Source organism: Periplaneta americana, chromosome 3 (assembly GCF_040183065.1).
Source record: "Periplaneta americana isolate PAMFEO1 chromosome 3, P.americana_PAMFEO1_priV1, whole genome shotgun sequence".
NCBI lineage: Eukaryota > Metazoa > Arthropoda > Insecta > Blattodea > Blattidae > Periplaneta > Periplaneta americana.
The window spans coordinates 134,069,601-134,094,829 of NC_091119.1; the positions used below are offsets into that span (position 1 = coordinate 134,069,601).

The window sequence follows — 25,229 nt, forward strand, 5'->3', positions numbered from 1 at the left end:
TGGCTATATTTTAATCGGGTAGTGTAAAACACATCGTCTCTTTTATCTTCCTGTTGGCTTCGGTAAGAATTTTCAGTAGAATATGCTGTGAGGAATAAAACCGTAAATGTTTTATTTTAAATTGTGTTAGTTTTGAATATCGATGAGGGTGGGAGGGAATACTTTCTGCACAGTTGAACATTTCCGTCACCAGGTGCGCTGCTAAATGCATGGAGTAATTACTCTTTTCGCTACTTGGTGCGCTGCTAGATGTAATAACGCCCCTCCCAGAAATAGATGGCAGCAAGATCAATTTCTACAACAGCGACTCTAGTATGTGTTACGGGAAAATCATTAAGTTTCGCACCCTATTATATATTTATCCATGGTACGGGTTTCCGATGCTGCTATAGGAAGGTCTTGGGATTTCGGGCACTGGTGCTTATCAGGTACTCGCCTGAAAATGGGACCTGACAACATCGGATTCACGAATGCTACCCAGGCCACTTGTCGAATTTGGACATTCGTCGCATATATAGAATGCATATTGGGCCAAAGCATGCCGAAGTGCAAGGACACGTTCCGAGTCCAGCGCTCGAAAATCAAGCAAAGTCAAGTCAAGCCAATCGCTTTTTGTAATACGCACAGTTTAAGTGGCATGCCAACCACAAAACAGGTCGATGATAGATAGTGAGAAAAAATTTTGTTACAGTAAGTACGTTTTGTTGCCAGCGTTCTCAGTATTCACAACTTGAACATAAGATCGGAGAGATAAAATATCTAAGAAAATGATGCTGATGATAACGATGTTGTTGTGGAATACTAGCAACGAATCATCACTGCGAGGCTATTCTATTTATTCAGTTATTGGAAATGCAGCATAAAACTAATATATAGACTACGTCTATTTATAATATGTCATATAAAGCGTTTATATTTCAAGCAATGCTTGGTTACATTATTCAAATGTAGTCTACCTATGTTGTTTTGTATAGGTACGTCAGAAAATGCGTAATAACTTACTTTAGTTATAGGCCTATTACAACGACGGGGTCGTCAGCTAAGAACATGCCTATATATTGTAGAGATGAACAAAACTAACTGTCGCTCTCGCTCGCTGTGTTCCCTGCATTTGTCTTTCGATTCTCGTCTCGTCATTCTCGTGCGCTTCGAGTCTCGCTCATCATTCTCGAAATAGCATTTGGTTGGCGTGGAAAGATTTCCTAACTTTTGAATAACATATATAATTGAAATAAATAACATTATAAATGTTTAAATTAAACATTTTACGATATTACCTATGGTTATAAAAAGGCAATTCTCAATACGATATTACCTATGGTTATATAAATAGAAAAAAAAAAAAAGGCAATTCTCAAATAAATTTGCATTTCTAAGAAACATAAAACATAACGTTAAAATCCTTTTACTTGAGATTGCACACTTGATCTCAAACATATGAAAAGAAAATTCCTAGCCTTTTAATAAGGACCTAGTAATTAAATAAAGACTGGGGAACGGATTATTATATACTGAAAGGTAGAGATGATGTTTCAAAATAGGTTACTTGATTGTTTATACACATATAACAGTTGCCAAAGTAGATAAAAGTTCAGTCAGGTATATACAACTTTGGCGATTCAAGACTGCTTGACGTTCGGGACTTCGGGAGTGATCAATCTCGGCGTCTCGAAACACTCACAAGCATTCTTTACGTCAACGGCGCGACGTATACAACATTTTCTTCTGGGGTTTCGGCTTTGCGGGCGCTGTTAGTCTTGCTTTCTCTATCGTTGTTCATCTCTACTATATACCCATTGGTATTTTCTGAACTCCGAACCCTCTATAGCCTACCCTGACAATTCTGTAGGGGCCTATAGGCCCACATAACAACTTAAAATATTCGTAAGATTATTTAAGTTTAAATAAACTAATAATAAATAGGTATATAGGAGAGTGGATGGATGGATGGATGGATGGATGGATTAATACATAAACATGTTGAAGTTAAAGGTATTTGAAAGGATAAATTACCTATGAAACGAATATCTTGGGAATCCGGCTTAAAGAAGTTTAGATCTTTATTTATAGCTTTGATGGATATTAGTTTAAAATTAACTTAAAGCCTTTAAAAGATACCCGTGAATGGATTGATAGATGGATGGGTAAGTGTACAGATGTGTATATATGGATATATGGATGGATGGATAAATGTATGGATGAATGTATGGATGGATGGATGGAAGGATGAGTAGATAGGCGCTCAGCGCACAAGTGATCTAACTCACAAAATTTGCAAATTGAGCTTATTGCTTTAAAGTGCTCCTCATATTGTTCTCTTCAAAATGTAAATCGATCTAATCACCATTCCCAGTCTTTCCATGAGATTTCAGCACAATTTTCGTTTGGACCATTTGTGCGCTGAGCGCCTCATTATATGGGTGGGCAAATAAATGGATAAAAGCATTGGTTGGCTTGTTCACGTTTCTACACTTGTCAAACTCTCACTTCAAACTCGCTTAATTTTAAATTGACCCTCACAAATGACACACAACTTAATTGAAGACCTATGACGATACCAGGCTTCGAATTTAGAAAGTACAATGAACTGGTGCTGGACGAACACACGTTCCCTAAGCAGGATTGGAAGTTAGGGTCCATTCACATGAACTACTAGGAGATAAACGTATTGAACATAAGATTCACCTTAACATTCACAATACCAACAGAACGCTAGCGTTAAAACAAAACGAAACTTGTGGCAAATAAAAATGGATTCTTGGACGATGAATGATAATGTAGCAGTGTAATTTATCAATTTATGTTCATACATGAAAATAAAATGTCTTAAGACAGATAATATATAACAGTCTGCTCTCTAAAAAGCTTAAAGTTAACATTTATAAAAAAAAGTTATATTACCGGTTCTTCTGTATGGCTGTGAAACTTGGACTCTCACTTTGAGAAAGGAACAGAGGTTCAGGATGTTCGAGAATAAGGTACTTAGGAAAATATAGTATTTGGGGCTAAAAGGGACAAAGTTACAGGAGAATGGAGAAAGTTTCACAACGCAGAACTGCACGCATTGTATTCTTCACCTAACATAATTAGGAATATGAAATCCTGTCATTTGAGATGGGCAGGCCATGTAGCACGTATGAGTGAATCTATAAATGCATATAGAGTGTTAGTTGGAAGACCTGATGGGAAAAGACCTTTGGGGAGGTCAAGGCGTAGATGGGGGATAATATTGAAATAGATTTGAGGGAGGTGGGATATCTTGGTAGGGAATGGATTAATCTTACTCAGGATAGGGACCGGGTTCCTTAAAACCATTTGTAAGTAATAATGTTTACATTTGTCATAACATGGAAATATAGCCTACTATATTCTTAATATTATAATTGAAATTTATCTTAGGATTTCATTTTATAGGGTAGGTTGGTTCCATATATTTTCTTTTAACATATTATCTTTATATGATTTTTTATTTTTGTCATAAAAACAACCATGACTTTGATAGAAAATAATCAATTTCTAATCAAATGAATCCATTTAGTTCGTCCTTTTCGTGTTCCTGTGGAGTGCGATAGTGTTTTTTTTTTCCCTCGAATGACGTCAACGCAAACATGAAAGCTTGAAGTTTGCAAACACTCTCGTTAGCGTAAGTCATTGTGAATGGATTCATTAAATAATCTGACTGCAAGCTTTTGTATTCGTATTGTGTTTGCGTTTACTTTTCATTGTGAATAGAATCTTATTCTTTTAATTCTCGTGTATATTTTGGTCAACCTTCAATAATACTGTTAAAAGAAAAGTGGATAAGTGGCGAATAGCAAATTTTATCAGCTTTATCAAGTAAAGGAACTATACATTTGTTTGTATTCTAAATTAATTAGACTGCCGATTAGATCTGTAGATAATGCAACTCGCTAAGGATTGGAAGGTTCTGGGTTCAATTCTTGGTGACGATGGTGGAATTTTTCCAGAAGGGCCTATGATCAACTCAGCTTCCTGCCAAATCAAGTAGTTACCGGGTCTTTCCTGGAAGTGAAATGCGGTCGGAGCGTGGTGTCGACCACATCAACTCATTCTAGCGTCGAGAGCATGAAATCATGGAGCTCTACCTCCATGTAATCCTTTGAACTTTCATGGTTTCTAAAGGGGATACTTTTATCTCACCTTTAAATGAATTAATAAACCGATTTATGTAGCAGCGCGCAGCAGTGACCTCAAAGGTGCATTTATGCGTACTAAAATATGGTTGTGTGTACAAGGTCGATCGAGTATTGTGCTCTTGAAGTCGGCAGTCGGCAGTTGAGTTCACGGACTTGACATTGGAACAGTAGTTACATAGACTGCATTATATCCCTGATCTCACACACACACACACACACACACACACACACACACACACACACACACACACACATATATCAGATCGGCCATTCCCGTGCTATGAAATGGCAACATAAAATGAAAAGAACTACTGTGATCCGTCCCAGGAATCTGTGGAGTAGAAAGAAGAAACAAGATCTCTGCGCAAGTGGTATGTGGGAGGGCTAGGATCAATGACTGCTCTGAATGAAGGTACTACTGAACGAAGCGAGCAATCGCTTGCAGCAGGGGATAATTTGTCTGAACTCTTCTCTACCTTCTATCACGAGCATCTTACCCCTTAGCGGACTCGAGCTGATGCTGCCCGCAATACACCCCGGCACAGATAGACTCCGCCCCCATACGCGCGAAGTTACTCCACAGATTCCTGGGATGAACCATAGAGCCTCCATCGTCGAAAAGGAATTTTTGATAATGACCGCGAGATGGAAGTACAGTTGCTCTATGCAATTTTATAAGGTTTATAACGTAATTTGTTTTGCAGTCGCTAGAAGGTAGCATAGTTAAATTGATGAAAGTGGCTGCCTTGAACTCACTCTGTTATATAATTATGATCAGGGTTTATATCAAGATCTAACTATCGAGGTTTCGTCGGCCGATCAGGAACGCCTTGGGGCTCCGGGGCCCTGGGGCTTATCCTGCTATTCGTCAACGAAAGGGGAACTGGCTCTTTTAGGGGATGAGACAGGATGGCCCACTTGTCAACTTCAGATTCACGATTGCTATCAGACCACCTGTCGTACTTGCACAATCATCGCATATACAGAGTGTTAAAAAAGTATCCCATATTTTAGGAGGTGATAGTATGCATTAAAACAAGAAAATAATGTCTCATAAACATGGGTCCTACAACACATACTTTCTGAGATCTGAACATTTATTCATAAGAGGTGCTCAATGTGACGTCCATTCATGGCAATGCATTTCTCTGCCCTACGATACAGCAGACCACCAGATAATCATACCGTAGTTGACACCCCTGCCATGGAATACTGATACGTCGCAAGGAATACTGGAAAAAAAAGTTTGGTTGCGGATATGAGCGGGGTTCAGCAGAGATGATGTTGTGAAAATCCCCATGCAGTTGAAGAAACAAGGCATCAGCACCGATTCTCAATCAACGTATGGGCAGGCTTCTTGGCGACAGATTATGAGCCATACGTGCTACCACAGAGATTAATTGGGTCTCGTTATCAGGACTTTCTTATTAACGTATTGCCTACCTTGCTGGAGTATGTGCCATGTCACCAAAGACTACAGATGTGGTTCATGCATGATGGATGGCACACCAGCACATTTTTTTCCATAATGAGCGGGAACACCTGACGTTGACATTTCAGGACCGCTGGATTGATTGGGAGCGTTCTTGGTGATAAATTAATAGGACCATACGTGCTACCACAGAGATTAACTGGATATATTTATCATTACTTTCTTATTAACGTATTAAAACAAATTTCAAAGAGTGCGTGATTCCTTACTCCGAGGGACAGAGGAATGCATTGTCATGAATGGACTAACATTGAGCATCTCCTATGAACAAGTGTTCAGATCTCAGAAAGTAAGCTTTGTTGTAGGACCCATGTTTATTAGACATTATTTTCTTGTTTTGATGCATACTAACACCTCCTAAAATATTGGATACTATTTTAGACACCCTATATATATATATATATATATATATATATATATATATGTGTGTGTGTGTGTGTGTGTGTGTGTGTGTGTGTGTGTGTGTGTGTGTGTGTGTAATATACGAGTATATATATACACACACATATATATATATATATATATATATATATATACATATACATATACATATACATATACATATACGAACATCTGCCTTTTATTGGTCAACTGAATAATTATATTAGACGGGATAGAGATGCTGCATGGACGTGCTCCGAGTTTTCACAGATGTTATTAATCGAATTTTCTTCAACGGGAATCTTCCTTCTATCGCGGATCCCCAATTTTTTCGACCACGAGGCTTCTGAACTTCGCTTCATACCCGATAATCTTTATAAATTTCTTGCATATAACCGATGATCAAAACTCTGGAAATCCTGGTTCATAGGCGAACAAGTTATATACTACGTGAAGGATACGGTCTCAGAATGTTCTCAGTGGTGACATGTTGATGAACGAACTGTCATTTGGGAAGATTTTCTTCACGAACTTCAGTTAGTTCTGTCGATATCATTTAAATTTTGGTCTGTACCATATACTAAAATTATTTCGTGGTTTAATACACGTTAAATAAATTATTATAATTACAACTAGTAACTTTCCGCATCTCAAGAAGGTTATGTGAAGAGTAGCAATGCTAATAGTAAAATGTATTTTGAAATACCTATTAGTTGCGACTGCCACACAAAACTACTTCCCTCCTAACACGTTTCCCATTCAGCCTTTGAAGAGCGGACCTGAAGTACATCATGTAGCGTACAATTAAATAGTCGTTACACTCTGGAATGATGTCTTCGACACTACAAGGCTGTTCTTCGTTTTGTCATGCACACAGAGCTACAGAAGAATGAACTTTAATAGACCGGTGTGACGGAATCCGGATGAAATTAATCCTAGTGCACGCATTGAACATACGAAGCCAGTTCCACAAAGTCTCAAAATCGACTTCAAGTGCCGCCATAATAAAAATGTTTACTTTACTTCGTGCCGTAACTACGTAGTCTATAGGTCACGCTTTGGACTGACGATACGGAATGCTCCCTGGTTCGAACCTTTATCGGAAAATATCAATCGACAATGAGTAGCGTAACCTGGTCTTGAAAAATAGATTTCACAGCTGGGGACCAACATGCTGAGAAGACGTTACCTCCTTACTGATAGGATGATCGTCCACCTCTGCTGCGAGTGACAGATTGCAAGGACAGTGGTCGGCTGAAAGGTCTTGCCTCAATTTGAGGTCTTCTGCCACGGATTAAAAAGTGATTCAAATTATTGTCTAGTGCTCATGAAAGGAACAGATGTTCACAGTTTTAGAAAATATCTGAGATTTTTAGTGGACGTAGCGGCTATAGTTTAGATCATCTTTATTTAAATAGTTTTATAAACGCTGCATTAGCTTCTCAAGGAACTGGCCACCCTACCCCATTATCTCCTGGCCTAGTTACATCATAAGTGGTGCCATGTTGGCATCACTTTTGACTAACAACATCGGACTATCTTCGGACATTTGACTAACAACAACAACAACAACAACAACAACAAAAGCGATCCTTTGTACATAATGTTGATAACTGCGAATGGAAAGAAATGAATTTTTAAAGTCTTCTCATGAGAAGAAGTGTTTATTTTAGATTTTTCTGGGAAATGTGCGTTTTCTACATCCACGTATAATTGAGGACCGTTTTTACAAAACTTGCTAACTGAAAAAAAAAATAAATTTTCCAGGAGACACAAAACACTGTAGTAAGCAAATTTTGCTGTAACTCTTACTTACAGGAGAAAGCAAGTTTGGAAAAAAGTATCACACTTTGACACACTATAATGAAGAGAAATAATCCAATTTTACTAGAACGCCTTTTACATCATGTAGAGGCCTGCCTTATGTTAACGAATCCATCAAAATCTCAATTTTGCAAATTTTGCAGTTAGCAAGTTTTGCAAAAACGGTCCTCAATTGAAGGAATAGCTTTTATATAATTTCTCTCCCTATATAAATTTTTTCTAAAATATTAAGTGTACTTTATGTACACTCACGGACAGGAGAACACGAATTCGATTATGCGCAATGTTCAAAACATACAGAAGTGAACCTACCTGGAGAGAAATAAAAAATAAGTTGCAGCCAGCAAATTACTCTTCAAGGAACGACCACTCATATAAATTGAGGGAAAGAAGACAGAGGACGGACACTGGAAAGTTTTCTTTTCTCAATCGTACTATCAGGGACTGGAATGCTTTACCTGCAGACTTACTAAAGGCTTTACCAATAACCAAAAATGTATTTAAAAATAGGCTTAAGGACTTTACTAATAAACGGTAGTATATTATACCTACTATTTAAAGGGTGTAATTGATATTTTGTTATTTGAAGTGTTGTATTAGTGAAGAAGTTTGTTGTGTCAGTGAAGTGTGAAGTGTCAGTGAAGTGTGAAGTGTCAGTGAAGTGTGTTGTGTAAGTGAAGTGTGTTTGTGTCAGTGAACTTTTATAGTTTATAGTGGCAGTGCAAAGTGTTTAAACAGTGAAATGTTTTTGCAGTGTTAGTGAAATCAGGATAGAATCAGTGAAATGTGTCGTAGTTCCATTGCAGTGAGTGAGTTAACAGCGAAATTAGTATAGTGCTGAAAGATACTTGTGCAGGTATGAACATATCATACTCGTGGGTTTTAGTTCGAACTTAGGGTTAAGATACAAATTAGATTTACTTTAAATGTTATTTTACGTGATCGTGCTTCATTTAATTTATGATGCTTATTATTATTATTATTATTATTATTATTAATTTATTATTATTAATTTATCATTATTATAAATTATCATTATTGAGTGTAATTAGTTACCACTGCCACCAGGTAGGCCTATTTACCCATTTACATTGTGAATAAATACATACAATGTATTATATTTACAGGCTCATTTATTAGAAAATATAATTACGGAATTCCTTAACTGATGAAAATTAAGATTACCAATTAGCTTAACAGACTAAGATGGCTGTTGGAAAATTGTGAAGAACGAAATATTAGCTTTGGGTGAAGGAAACTGTATTGTGTATAATGACAATATAAAGTTTGTTGGTCCACATTCAAACATAGGTACTGAGTACATATAAAACTCTCGAAATGATTTAAAACGATTTGCTTTCGACTTAAATAATGTTATTTACCATGAATATTTATTATAAACTGCGTGTCTTTCTGGTGTCTATGCTTGCTTTCTGGATCCAGTATACGCGAGATCGATCCCGGCAGGACGCCATATTTTTGTAAGCAAACATTCTCAAAGTGCAGTTTACATTGAAAGAGAATGTGGAGCTTTTAAGTCCCGTGTAATAGATGTACTGTTCAAATAAAAATGAATAAAAATCTAAATTCCTCTTCTACACTCCGTTTTCAACCATTGGAAATAGATATCATCCCATTGATAGTAGGAACATATCGATTCATAATCTCACAAGTCACAGAGCCATCTATGTACCCGACGACGTACTGTTACGAGATATAGCCTACCTGGAAAAAGGATGTTAATTAAGCCGCTTGAAAAGAGCTAGTATCTTAATTGTGAAGTACTCGACATCAGAAAGCAACCATTCTTACTAATCTGTGTAATAGCAATAGATGACTCAACTAAAAGCTGTAAAACATAATAAGTAGTCATACAGTAGGCATAGTAATTATCACCAGGAACGAGAAACTGACAGCATAGGGAACTCCATACATCCCGACCACAACGGAGTAAACACTGATTCACTTTGCATGCTTATCTGTTGTCTTATCTCATTGGTGGACTTACTTTGAGATGTGTCGTTTCATTTAGATCAGTAGAGTAAGCGATATTATTAAATGAAGGGTCCACGGAAAGAAAATTCTAAGTCACTTTTCTTAAATTTTTTAGTGGAGCATTTCTTAACTTTAATAATACACTCAGATATAAGACTTTATGAATTTACAACTCAGTTAGTTTAATTTATCATGTTACAATTGAGGCGTTTTGCTATTTTGATTTACTAGAAAAATAGTTCACTTTATGAGCTAGCAGATGGGACCAAAAAACAAAAATCAACAAAAATTGACTGAACATATTCTTCCCGTGGACACTTCAAATATGAAATGCAATACTAAGTAACCAACAAAACAATTTCCTTAAATGTTTTTCGATCACAGATATCTGATGACCCAGACATTCACGAATTACATTTTAAAAAGACAGAAAATTGTACACAGCTGTTGCAACGTTATTGTGTGTGTGGATGCAGATGGTGTCACTCGTGGCTTGGATCTGTTTGTTTTTTGTTTGTGGAGTACAGTTGTCAAAAGACAGTAAGTCAAGAGTTGTGTGAATTTTCTGTGTGTAAAACAGTCAGTAAATGCATGTCCAGATGTTACTTTTCGTTTTGGTTTTAAAGATTTTCATCTGTGAATTTCTAGTGCGAAAATTATCACTTGGTGTTTGGGTTTGAAAGAATTTTTCTTTGAATTTAAAAAATGTAAAAGAAAATTAAATATGTCTTAAAAACAATTAAAACGTATCGTGAACTATCTGATACGAACTGCTTAAGTTATTATTGCGTGGTTTTTATCTCATAATGAATTTGGTGTAGTGTTTTGGTTATTAAAAATAAAGAAAAATAACTATCCCATGCATTGTTAGAAAATATTTTTCATAGCGTATTGAAGATTCCTGACATCTTTCTTCTTCACCAAATTGTCACATTAGGTTGAAGACTAACAAGGTGGAGATATGTTCTGTTAGCAGGGTTCAAATTAAGATTTCTGATGAAGGTGGGATAGAATCTTAGATAGGTAATACCATACATAAAATTATTATTATCCTCATTCGGTACGGCTCAACGCTTGGTCGCACTGAGTTGCTTGTCTTGCATCTTGATTATAATAATTATTATATACATGAGCAGGCTAAAGATAAGATGTGTAATTTCTAAGTTATTGATTGTTGTCATCTTACTGGTGATATAATACATCAATATTATTTTTTTTTGCTTACTTTATATTTCATAAAATACATAATACCCGTATTAAAACAATTATATTGAGTGCGGGTGGATAAAAGTTATCCCTGGCAGGGATGTTAATATGATTTTATGAGAGGGGGATAACTTTCCAACAGGGGGGAAATCACCCCGTCCCCCCCTTAATTCGCACCCTGTCTGTTAATAAGAGAAACAAACGCTTTTGATACTGTTAATTTTACAAAATATACCGCAAATAAATATGTTGAGCAAAACTACAAAGTAAAAATCTTGCAAATAAACGCAGCTCAGGTAAAGTCTCGCCTGATAAAGATCTACTTTACCGTGACACCTACTTAATGTAATGTTTTGGAATCGTATTAGTTCTGACTGTGCAAATTCCGGAGCTTCTGCCACGTTAAATAACAGAGGTTCGGTAATACGACGTACTAGTTCTTTCTCTATGGCTTTAATTAATAAACAATATCCCTCATGAAAGGCCTATTGAAGCTTTTCAACTGTTTGTTTATACCTACGGTAGAGATTCATGTACAAATACACAAAAATCCAACTTTAAATTCCTTGCAGAATAAATCAGAAAAACACTCATTTCAACCAGAATAAAGTACTACCACGCTACTGAAGTATAGTACTACAGTAGAATGTAGGTTAATATTGATATGTTTGTAACATTTTGCTATGAAAAAATTAGTCGATTGAGTTAAAGGGGAAGTTATGTAGTAAAGCTCCGAAGAACGAGAGGGTTCTAGTCCCTGATTATCATTAGGTGATGTAATAATATATCCTACTAATATCATTAAATTAATATAGTCTAATGACTACTATTTATCTTTCTTATCAGGACTTATGAGTTGTTGAGAGTTTATCTGACACTGTTTCAGAGCTCTCGCTAAAACTTTTTCTCTCTGTATTTAATTTCAAAGTCAATTATAATTTAAGAAGGCTTAAATATGTAGTATTTGGTATATAAAGTAAATAAATATTTATTCTTTATCACCGTATATGAAGGGGTCAGAGCCATAGTGGGCCAAGCGCCATACATTAAAAATGGAGAAAACAAGGTTTAAAATTAAGTGCTTACCATAATTCAATGAAACACATAGCAAATGATATAAAGTGTGCACATTAAAACTAAATTATATGTCAATCGTCATTAAATTATGGTATTCACTTAACTTTAACCGTTGCTTTTTCCGTATTTAATAAATGGCGCTTGGCCCACTATGGCTCTGAACCTTTCATATCATACAGTGTTGCGAACGAAGGATCGACGAAGTACGACTTCAAATTAGTTACACTGTATTAATGCCAGACCAAGAAATGCAGCGATTACGTAAAGATAAGAAACATATCAACATTTTAATAAGAAATTTGTTTTTTTTATTAAGAATTTCACAGTTTTTATTTAAAAATTTAGTAACTTTTAAAATCTTCATGTTTTATATAGACCTACAATTTCGCATGTACGTAAATCACATTTTAATGACTTTCTCTGAACACTTGTTCTTATATCCAATATAAAATTTTGTTCACAGAGGATATTTATAGTCGTAAATTTTTTTATTAAGTAAATCTTATATTTTTACGTAAAAATTTGATAGATTTTTATTGTTTCCATATTGGATATGAAACTTTGCTTGTACTTCAAGTGTTCTAGATCTTTTACTTTCGCTGGAGACTTGTTTCACACAGCATAAAAGATATTCATACATAAGTCCATATGCTATTCTTGCCGTCGTCGATATTGTTTTATTGGTTGTAAAAGTAAACTGTGGAATAGAATACTAATGATTTAATGTTTATTTACTTCTCAAAATGCTCAAGATTGTAAAGTGCTGTTGCAAGTTTCCTACAATATTTAGAGAGCGTCAGAAGAAATACAAACTTAAAATATTTCTGTTAAAATGTATCAAGGTATTCGTTTAAAATTTAATGCAGAACTTTACTCAATTCGTTTAGAAATAATACACATGGAACGTTGAACTTAATTTATATGTAAGTAATTTTAATCGGGCACATTTCATGGACGCGAGAATCTGAATTGAATTTCCGTCAATTAACAAAAAACGGTTCAACCGCTACGACGATGGTAGGCCTAACTTTTTTCTGCCATGTAGTTAAAACGGTCTTGTATAAAAATCCGTTGCAATGTCGACGTTTCCCTAGTTAAATATCTGCACAACATTCTTGTGATGCTACTTGAACATAAAAAGGAGGTAAAGATATATAGCGTACTTGTCTAAGTAAAAACATAATTAACTGAACAAATTGTATGCAATTCTACAGTATCAATTTCTAACCAAATAATTTGTTCGAGACGGACAGATTGTACTTTAATGCACCCTCTTCAAAAGTATGAATGAATCCAATCGCTTTACTTTTTTATGCTTGATAATGTCATTAATGACTAGGACTATAATGACACTGCCTTGGTTATAAAATCGTCCATTACAAAGAAATCTAACTCATATTTCATTGCAATTCCACATGTTTGGAATGTTTTGCGGAATTATGCAGGCGATGTAATTGTCTCTTTTCAAGGAAGTTAAACGTTCTATCATTGTGTGGTTTTTTCCCTTGCGGACAATAGAATATGAATGCAGTAACCTATGAATCAAAAGAAGTGGTAAACCATGCTGAAGTTATTACAAATAAAATACAATGCTTAACGCTTTGTAATGCGTGAGATATGGATGTAAAATTTTGCAATTTATATGCTGTTTCTTTACTAGTATTTTATCGACAAAAGCTGTTTCTTCCATGTTTTATCTCTGAAACATAATTTTCATGCATAATTTCTAATCACAATATTAATAAAGGATGGTTATGAAGTTTATATACCGTGCGTTTTTCTGGTTAGGACACAGGGATCTAACTTTTACATTTGAAACCTATTTATAAAGGAACGATCAGATAACTTAATCAGTGGGCGATGTTAGAAATTAATTTGTAAAGCAAGAGAAAATGAGGCTTTGGCTTAGGAACCATTAATTGAGCGGTTTAGAGCAAAAGTGGTGTAAGTTAAAATTGGGTAATGAGGTTTAAAGTAAAAATTCTGTAAAATACAGCACAAAATAGCAATTAATATGTCCTTCTTGCTATCCACTGACTACTAATAGTTTAAATAAATTGAATATTAATTGATACTTTGCGCTGTATTTTACAGAATGTTTACTTTAACCCTCATTGCCCATTTTTGACTTACACCACTTCTGCTCTGAACGGCTCAATTATATTTTCATATTTAACAAATTGTGAAAGTCTGCTAATTCCTGAATATGACCCATGTTTTATACAAAGATTTTTTATGTCAGTGTCGTACACCAGAAACACATACGGCATATCTAGCCATGTACAGACCCAGAAACTAAATTTCTGTCGTCGATTTGCAAAAGGGGACACGTAACATAACAGACTAAAAAAATTTAAATGTTTATGAAACCTGAATGTATGTTTCCATAGTGATCTAATTAGAAAAAAATATATGAACAATTTAATTTGTTAACTTAGTTATAGTTTTTGCGACTTTCCAACACTTCTTGATTTTGTACATGTCCCCTTTTAAAAATCGACGACAGATTTGGGACACCTGAATTTTATAAGTTTGAGATATAACACACTGCACATGCTTAGTAAGCACTGAGTGACTAATATTGATTAATCGTCAATTCAAATGCAGAGGCTATTCACAGACCGTGAGACATAAATACAATAATAGATGAATGATGAAATGTAAAAATGATATGAAAAATCGAATTGCATAGAAAAAATACACTTTCAGCCGATTATTTATTTTTAATAAACTAAAAGAATCTGCTCGAACATCGATCGCCATCGGTGAACTATTTCAGTAAGAACTCCCAATTGAAGGGTTCAGCGCCATAGTGGACCAAGCGCCATTTATTAAAAACGGAGAAAGCAAGGGTTAAAGTTAAGTGAATACCATAGTTTAATGAAGATTGAAATATCATTTAGTTTTAATGTGTATACTTTATATTACTTGCTATATGTTTCCATTGAATTATGGTAATAGCTTCATTTTAAGCCTTGTTTTCTACGGTTTTGGTAAATGGCGCTTGGCCCACTATGGTTCTGAACCCTTCTATTTCAACAATTAGATAACATGGAAAAAATAAATGTAGGCTGTCTTTAGTAGGATTCCAATTATATCATTCTGAAATAGTTTTAAGGTATTGTGACGAATTTAGTATGTCATTAATGTTGTTATTTACTGTAGTTTCTATCTAAACGGTCTACAAAACAAGTAATGGGCTGTGTCATATTTCCGGAGGTACGATATTTTCCTGGGTACAACTGTTTTTATTGGTGATTTTAGTTAAATTTAGTCTCCTTCAGTAAATATTACCTAATTACCAGGCCGCGGAACTTCATGCAATTGGAAGTTTTTATCGGTTTATCATATTGTAAAAGTAAAGTTGAATCTTTGCCGGTCATGGTTTTTACGTTCGAATGAAGCCAATTTTATTTTCCATAAATGCATTTTAATTGCACATGTATTTATACTATACATATTTAAAATCATATATTTACATCTTTCCTTGTTTTTCCCGATTTATTATCTAATTTCAAAATTCCTCTCTGATAAAAATAATAATAATTTCCAAGAAATATTAAAACTATATCAGAAATAAAATTATTTATTTACTCTTGAGGGCTTGACGACAATGGATATTTATCCCTAGTACATAAGTTGGATCGTTTCCCATGAGGTTAGCTGCTGCTCTTTGTATATACTAGCCGTGTAGGTGTAATTTTTCAGAAGTCGGGGCGAAAATACGCATCGCCTAGATGTAATTCAGACTTTTACCACCTTTTACTCTGATTTCATAGAAACAAAACTGAATATATTTAAACAATGAATTATCGTAAAGTATAAGTTTTCATTTGAACAAATTTTACTGCACAACAAAGCGAAGAACTAGTACATGATCGCTCTGTTTGCAAGTTTAACTTCCGACATGCCGAAACAAAAAAGTAGCATAAAAGATTAATTGAAAAATTGGGTTTCTGAGGACAAATGTTTTCCTCCTTATGGGAAAATCGTCTTCTGTGAAGCATGGCTTCCTAACAATTATTGCTTTAAATTATTTTCATGTTTATCGTATTATTAAACCTCCAAAATATATTTTTACTGCTTATATTTAAATTTATAGCGCATATTTCAACAGTTTTTACTGCATAGTTGAGTGCATATTTCCAGGTTTTTAGTGCATTAAGTTCCGTAGTCTAGTCATTACTCTTAATGTAAGTCTATTATAGTACTAGAAGTAACACCACCGATACTGAATAATCGTCAAGAGTTAAGTAAGTCAAATCGATAAATATGAAGAGTAATTCTATACTATCTCAACTCTGCTTGACTTTCTTGGAATGCCAAACATATTGAGATAGAAACAAAACGTAATAAGGGCAGAATATTTTTAATTGAAAAGGTGTTGGTAGGTAAATGTATTTTATTGTGAACAATAATTTATTTTTCTTTCTTTTTCAGGAGCTGTGAGATGCTTTCCAAGGTTCTGTAATGAAGAGAATCGTCAAAAAGGTTTGGGATCTTATTTTAATGAATCATAATGCAGTGATTATAATATTGCACTCTTTATTTACCTTCGATTTCTTCAAGAATTTACCATTCGAGAAATACCGGTAGTCTAGTCTTACTAACCGGATGTTACATACTGTGCTAAAAATTCGTAATATGCTTGGATTCCCCTTGATATGTGTTACATGGAATGATGAAAATCAGACATTTTGATATTTCTATTCTTCGCCCGTTAAATATCTCCAGGCCTATACAGTCTTGTAACATATATATTCATCATATATAAACAGGCACTGGTATATAAAAATTTCCGAAAATTAGCATAAAATTATTTGGCACAATTGATATGAATCTTCTCTTATACGTACGATGTATATATTTTTCGTAATTTTTCTGCGTTTTAATAGCTAACATTAAAAAAAATACATAGTTAATAAATTTCACCAGAAGTATACATTACGCATAGGCAGATATGCATAAAGTATCTGAATAGGCCTATTACAATAACAAAAATATTGCTGATTGTAATTTTTTTCACATGTTATCGCTGAAATAAATAATTTCCTTCGCTCATCTACATATCTTTTTCAACGAGCCATTTTCATCATAATTTGAATTTTATTTATATAAATAGATATTTGTTAATTTTTACATTTCGCTAATGCAGGACTATGCAAATGCTAAGTATCGCGTGCTCGACAAAACGTTAACGTTTCTCAGATATATGTAAATGATCATTTATCAGCGTTTTCATTTCATAAGAACATTATCAATAACGTCAAGCGGTGCGTTTTGTATTAGATGTTTCTATCGAGAATAAAAATTATTGCTTGACATTCCTTGACTTTAGATATAGAAAGAAACAAGATATACTACTTAATCTTTCGTTTCGAAACTACCTAAATATTTAGATCTTAGTGTAGAAGATAATATGTCGACTTAACTTTGTACTAATATAGACATACTTTCTTGGCCTTTTTTGCTAAGACAAACAATGCTCAAACATTTTAGTTGCATACTTCTCAATGTTCGAATACGTTTTTATGTTACAGAATTCATCAGTATTTTCTCACGCTGCACCGTACATGATATTTAACGAAATTAAATACGAATTTTGATTTTTCGAAAAAAAAACACGGTTTTAATTATTCATTTTAACTTTGTCCCTATATTTCTCTAACAGTGCAGTTGTAATGTAAATGAAAGTTTTTAAATAAAAATGTTCCTTTGACTTAATATTGCGTTGAGTTCAATGTGTACGTGTACGTCGTGTTCCAAAGTAAGTCTTTGAAATATATAATAATCGAGTTTAAAACAAAGTGGTTAGTATTTTGGAAGAAACTACTAATAAAAGCATTTGTGAAGTCCTGCACAGATGTGTTAACTCAGGATTCCTCATACTTAATCAGCAAATTAAAGTGGTAATGTTACGTAGAATAATATATGTGCCTCAAAATAATTTCCAAACAATGTAGCATATTTTCAGATAATTTCGAAATTATGACTGATAACAAATTTTAAGTAATTTTGTGATTTTGGCGACTCGTATTCCATGACGTCTCAGACCCGGATTGAGTTTCGCGTCATACAATTCAAGAAACCCTGTGTTAACTTATTTAGCAATGAAACAAGATGAAAGAAATTATGATAACGGGAAGACTAGTCCATTCCGTCACCTCCTGCACTTTATGAGTTATTTTGAATAACTTACTAAATATGCCATTAGTAAAAGCAATACGACTCTCAGAGTTGAAGATGAAATGTATTGAGGTATGTAGGAAAGCGACTCTGAGTTGTACTTGGATTCTCGTCACAATCACAAACTTAGAAACTTTGACACCGCCTCACACTTACTTCTGGCTATCAGACAGAGTTTAGACGTCATGAGATGAGCAGATGGTCCAGGTCAGGCGAGTCCAACGAATCGTCGTCGAACACTAATAGGGAGGAATGTTCTTCCACCGCGTGTTCCTCGAAGTCTGCCGGCGTGAGGCAGTGCTGGCTGAGGTCTGGGGGCGGAAGACAAGTCCGAGTCATCACGGGTGATGTGAGGCACAATTGCGACGGCTCCGGAGCGGCCGGTTGTTCCAGACCGGCGGTCAGGAGGCAGTGTCGTGCTAGGTCCACCGTCGGCGCGCTGGAGGGCGGCGTTGTCAGGCAGTGCGGGCTGATGCCCATCTCCGGCGACAGGAGGTTTTGAACAGGAGGCAGTACACTCTTTTGGGAGGCGACTGTGCGCGAGGAACTGAGGCAGTGACGGTTGAAAACACTGGAACTAATACAGTGACGGTTCAGGTCACTAGAACTGATACAGTGGCGATTCAGGTCACCGGGACTGAGACAATGGCGGTTGATGTCACTGGTAGTTTGTATATGGCGCTTATCAAGCGGCGGCGTAACCCTGGGGTCCGGGGACGAGAGCCGACTGAGGCCCACAGGAGTGAGGGACTGGCGAGAGAAGTCCGGCGGCGTGAGGCTCTGCTGCCGCAGGTCGGGCGGCGTGAGGCAGTGCTCGCTGAGGGTGAGCGACTCTCCGTCGGACATGAGCTGCAGGCTGCTGGCGCTGCAGCTCGGCGTCTCCTGCTCCGGCTGCTGCAGCGCCTGGCTCAGCGCCGCGATGTACTTCATGGCGAGTCTCAGCGTCGTGATCTTGGTGAGCTTCTCGCCGCCCTCCGGTTGGTTCTGGTGCGCGGACGCCGAGATGTGGGGCACGGCGCGACGCAGCGTCTCGAACGCGGCGTTGATCTCCCGCATGCGGTCTCGCTCCCTGGCGTTCGCCGTCTTGCGCCGGTACTTGCTGAGAGGCGGCGGCTTCTGCTTGGTCCTACCGCCGGCGCCTCCCGAGCTGCCCCGCCGTGACGTTCCCCTGCCCGAGGATGCTCCCAGCGAGTCTGAGTCCTCCGACTCCGAACGCCTTTGCAAGGACCGCGGTCTCAGAGAGTATTTCTCCCCGCTGCTACCCGCCTTGATGGGGCCCTTGTCGCCGCTTGTAGTCTTCTGCTTGGCGTCCGCGTTGTTGTTGGAGTCTAGGTGCTCGTTGCTAAGTAACGGCGGTGCGCACGATGTCGGCGTCGGCGTTAATTGCTGCTGTTGCTGTTGTAGACGCTGGTGAGAGCTGATGACGTCACTCACAACACTATGCACTAAAGAACTCATTTTGAGTAGAAACTTACTGCATTTGAGACGTTGAATATAATTGTCGTTGCAGCTATCCTATACATACATGTACTTTCATCAAAGCCGCTTTTCTGACAAGATTACTTGGGGTTCGTGGAAACGAATGATATTCTGAGTTATAAAATATGTTACACTCTTTGTCATTGCCCATCACATTGACCTCTTGCGGGAGGTTAGCTTTTAAATGCTGGATATGTCTCCCTGAACATGAACTTGTCTAAATATAAACGAAACAAGATTTCAAAGGGAAGTTATGTGTAGTGCCAGACATTAGAGTTTCTTTCTGTGTGTTTATTTTCCAGTTGTAATATTAAGGCTTAAATTATTACCATGAATTGACCCTCACATCGTACAAGACTATCGAAGCACAACAACATTTTCAGCTAAAGAAGAAAATATATATTATTTTTAATTCTCCTTCAGAACTGCACTTGTTTACTTGTACAAATGGAATGCTGGTGCGTATAATTTTTTTTCTGTAAGTCTTGAGTTACTGACCCTCGACGAAAAGTGGCCCTGAGGCGTCGGTCGGTCCGCGTACAGACTAGAGACTCTCTCGGGGTTAACCTTGGCGGTCAGCTGGCTGTCCGTCCCTGCCCCCTAACGGCACAAACAGATGATGAATACTATCAAGGGTCACAGACCGAAAACTGTAGCCCTTCACAGAAAAACGTTTACGGCTATTAAAAAGGTAATTTTTCCCATTTTCTTCTTGAGATTTTAATGCTAGCGTCTCCTAGATGCTGGCTGGTAACCACTAAGTCTAAGAGGCAATAAAGAGTGATGACCTCCACGTCTTCATTTCTTCCTCATTTCAGTGAATATAAATTTAGTTTTTTTTTGTGTATGTGTGTGGTTTTCGTATTTGTCATGAAGATACTGGTTAACCGGCAGCGTGACGGAACGGTCGGGTCCCGCGAGAGGGAGGCTGTTAGGAAGGTGTCCCCTTCCTCACGTTCATTGACAATTTCTTAGTCGAGCGCGTGCGGTGGTACTGGAACATTACAGGTGACCACCGAGGCGTGAAGCTCCCCGCCCGCTGTTCTTTTACGAGGCAGAAAAAAAATACTATCACGCGCACTCCACGCTAATTAATGCACCTCAATACGCACTTAACTGATTTAGTTCGCTGTCATAAATTGCCTTTATATCGTAATCCTTAACTGAAAACACGAATGTGTACTTTTATTCACTTATTTATTTAATGTGAAAAAACATTATCTCATATTTATGATTGTCGTGCACTTCATTAAAGAGTAATAACGATTTAGTAAGAGCATTATATTCACTGTATATGTGTAAATTAAATATAAATAGCGTGTTTAGTATGTTAAGGTATTATCACTTCTTCATCGCCTTCATCTGCGGGGAAGTTAGTGTGCTATACAAGTATTGAAATCACTAATTTTAACTTTGAAAATAGCAATAAAATAGAAAATATTGAACCGTTGTTTGATTTTGTCTCGCTGTTATAAAGTTTTTGCATTAGTACACATTGGCGTTCTGACTTCTTATGCTAGATTATAGAATTTTTTCACTTTGAAATTTATAGAAATGAAAGTGTAGTTTCTAATTCTTCGCAAATTATTATATTTTTCAAAAATGTTTTGCGGCACTCATACACTGTGTAAAATTCACAAAATACGTAGCCATGGTTTTGTACGTTAATTTTCTAATTATGTCACCATATAAAACTAAAATAATTTCACATTTTCACTGTTCAATTTGTTACGCAACGGAACTGTTTTCACTATGTTTTTGCAAGTTAGTATTATATACGATCGTTGAAGTCTCCACATACCAGACTGTTTAACAAAATTATTATTATCGCTTCTGAGAGGTTTTGCTTTGTACTTGCATACTTATCTGCACTTCGTGTGTCACAAATTTGATTATGTCACCACTCGCCGTCTCGTAAATATTTAATAGAAAGTATGTTCATCGTATAGGAATTAAAGTTTCACTCTCGAATAAAAATATGCAGCTAAAAATTATAAAAATAAGAGCAAGAACTTATCTGGTGAAACGATGCTGTACATATGTTGTGTCGCACTGTTCCCGGAAGTCCGCGAATCTTGTATATTACGATAAGAACTTTCTTGATAGAGGCAGAGCGGATAAACGCACCTCTCTTGGTCAGTGGACCAGCGGTGACTGACAAGAAATCGTAGGAGCCAGCTTCGCCAGCCATAGGATGCTGAGTTACTGTCCCGTGGTAAGAGATCTGGAGCTGGAATGCTAGCCGCACGGTGCTGCCACGCCGCGGCTGAGACCGGAGTCACAGACGAGTAAACTTGATTTGAATGTCCTGACTGCTGCGAACGTTTTGAGTTGATCCCCTAGTCTTCCGCGGAAACTTTCCCGTAGAAAGAGGCCGGAGGAAATTGCATAATCTGGAAAAATTGTTATTGATATGAACATATGTAATGGTTAACACATACACTTGCAGAAAGTAAATCAAGCTATTATATCAATATAAAATTAAGGGCTCAGAGTCATAGTGGACCAAGCGCCATTTATTAAAAACGGAGAAAGCAATGGTTAAAGTTAAGTGAATACCATATCTTAATGAAGATTGACATATCATTTAGTTTTAATGTGTATACTTTATATTACTTGCTATATGTTTCCATAATTTGGTATTCCCAAGAAACTAGTTCCATTAATTAAAATGTGTCTCAGTGAAACATACAGCAGAGTTCGTATAGGTCAGTTTCTGTCAGATGCGTTTCCAATTCACTGTGGGCTAAAGCAAGGAGATGCACTATCACCTTTACTTTTTAACTTTGCTCTAGAGTATGCCATTAGGAAAGTTCAGGATAACAGAGAGGGTTTGGAATTGAACGGGTTACATCAGCTGCTTGTCTATGCGTGAATATGTTAGGAGAAAATAGAGATAGGTTTGGAAGTAAATCCCGAAAAAACAAAGTATATGATTATGTCTCGTGACGAGAATATTGTACGAAATGGAAATATAAAAATAAGAAATTTATCTTTTGAAGAGGTGGAGAAGTTCAAATATCTTGGAGCAACAGTAACAAATATAAATGATACTCAGGAGGAAATTAAAAACAGAATAAATATAGGAAATGCCTGTTATTATTCGGCTGAGAAGCTTTTATCATCTATGGGTAGTCTGCTGTCAAAAAATCTGAAAGTTAGAATTTATAAAACAGTTATATTACCGGTTGTTCTTTATGGTTGTTAAACTTTGACTCTCACTTTGAGAGAGGAACATTGGTTAAGGGTGTTTGAGAATAAGGTGCTTAGGAAAATATTTGGGGCTAAGAGGGATGAAGTTACAGGAGAATGGAGAAAGTTATACAACACAGAACTGCACGCATTGTATTCTTCACCTGACATAATTAGGAACATTAAATCCAGACGTTTGAGATGGGCAGGACATGTAGCACTTATGGGCGAATCCAGAAATGCATATAGAGTGTTAGTTGGGAGGCCAGAGGGAAAAAGAACTTTCGGGAGGCCGAGACATAGATGGGAAGGTAATATTAAAATAAATTTGAGAGAGGTGGGATATGATGATAGAGAATGGGTTAATCTTGCTCAGGATAGGGACCAATGGCGGGCTTATGTGAGGGCGGCAATGAACCTCCGGGTTCCTTAAAAGCCAGTAAGTAAGTAAGTAAGTAAGTAAGTAAGTAAGTAAGTATATGTTTCCATTTAATTATGGTAATAACTTCATTTTAACCCTTGTTTTCTACCGTTTTATTAAATGGCGCTTGGCCCACTGTGGTTCTGAACCCTTAAAATATGCTTTGCAGTTCACTGTGTCAGAGTAATAAGTTTAAAAATTGGGGTTTCACTCAATATCTGAATCTTAGGTTAGTGTCGTACACATGCATTGAAATCACAATTTTAATAGTGAAGGCGTACTATAGGCATATATATGCATTAAGCTCCATATGTACACGATAGATAATTATGTACTGTGGTTGTTTTTTTTTTTTTTTTTTTTTTTTTTTTTTAGAAATTCAATTATTCTTATTCCTCTATCTCCATTTCTCTTTGAAAATATTTTTATATTATCTTAACGGAAAGAAAGTCTTCAACTAGTAGTTTGTAGTATGTAAAAGAAATCTTTACCGAATATATTGAAAATTGTGAAATAAAATAGGTACGTAGTTTATACCACATCGTCACTTTCAGTGAAATAAATACTTGATTTCACTGCTTTTAATAAATACAAAAATAAAAACTGAATTAACCATTTCTTTCACAGACGTACTTTATGATTACACGTTGAATGTAATAGGCTATTTATGTTACTGTTAAAAGTATTAAAAACTTTTAAAGCATAAAACCTTAAATGCATAAATTTAGAACAATGTGTCACTTGGTTTACGGCACAGCAGTAAACGGAGAAGAGGATGTCCATCACAAAATCATGACAATAGAACAAAAACTGTGATATTCCAGGGCTGTTGGAAAAAAGTGAGACAATCTATGGTAGCCTACAGAGTTTTGAGCTTTAGAAGTAAATATAGAACACTTTGAACAATTGTTATAATTTAAAACTTAATAAAAATCTACGGTAATGTTTTTCAATCATCGCTTATCGTAATAACGAGTTGCCGACCCAATGTTGTCTGACAAAAATATTTGCTTTGGCATCCACAACTGCACTTCCGAGTTTGTGTATTGGATTCTGAAACACATATCTCTATATAAAAGGTAGTACTATGTCAGGAATTTGTGTGACAACTGGAGCGCATACTAAATGTCACGAAGTTATAATTATAAAATAATAGTCGGAATTGAAGTTTCATTACCGCATTAAATAACTTATTTCTTTTACTCACGACTTTTAATGAACCCCGAAGTTCACTGCCGCCCTCACATAAGTCCGCCATCGGTCCCTATTCTGTGGAAGATTAATCCAGTCTCTATCATCATATCCCACCTCCCTCAAATCCATATTAATATTGTCCTCCCATCTACGTCTCGGCCACCTCAAAGGTCTTTTTCCCTCCGGCCTCCCAACTAATACTCTATATGCATTTTTGGGTTCGCCCATCTCAACCATCTGGATTTAATGTTCCTAATAATTATATCAGGTGAAGAATACAATGCGTGCAGTTCTGCGGTGTGTAACTTTCTCCATTCTCCTGTAACTTCATCCCTCTTAGCCCCAATTATTTTCCTAAGCACTTTATTCTCAAACATCCTTAATCTCTGTTCCTCTCTCAAAGTGAGAGTCCAAATTCCACTACCATTCAGAACAATCGGTAATATAATTGTTTTAAAATTCTTTCAGATTTTTTGACAGCAGACTAAATGACAAAAGCTTCTCAACCCAATACTAACAGGCATTTCCCATATTCATTTTGTGTTTAATTTCCTCCCGAGTGTTATTTATATTTGTTACTGTTGCTCCAGGATATATGAATTTTTCCAACTTTTCGAAGAATAAA

General features: G+C 36.2%; 1 protein-coding gene across 1 annotated transcript; it reads right to left on the bottom strand.

Moving 5' to 3' along the window:
• Positions 1 to 16,585: 16,585 nt before the first annotated feature.
• Positions 16,586 to 21,979, bottom strand: LOC138696554 (helix-loop-helix protein delilah-like). Its single transcript, XM_069821655.1, has one exon. The coding sequence runs from the start codon at positions 19,774 to 19,776 to the stop codon at positions 18,502 to 18,504; it is 1,275 nt and encodes a 424-aa protein (XP_069677756.1). The 5' UTR covers positions 19,777 to 21,979; the 3' UTR covers positions 16,586 to 18,501.
• Positions 21,980 to 25,229: the final 3,250 nt, after the last annotated feature.

Coding starts and splice junctions, on each gene's coding strand:
- LOC138696554 (XM_069821655.1), bottom strand. CDS start 19,776: ATGAGTTCTTTAGTGCATAGTGTTGTGAGTGACGTCATCAGCTCTCAC.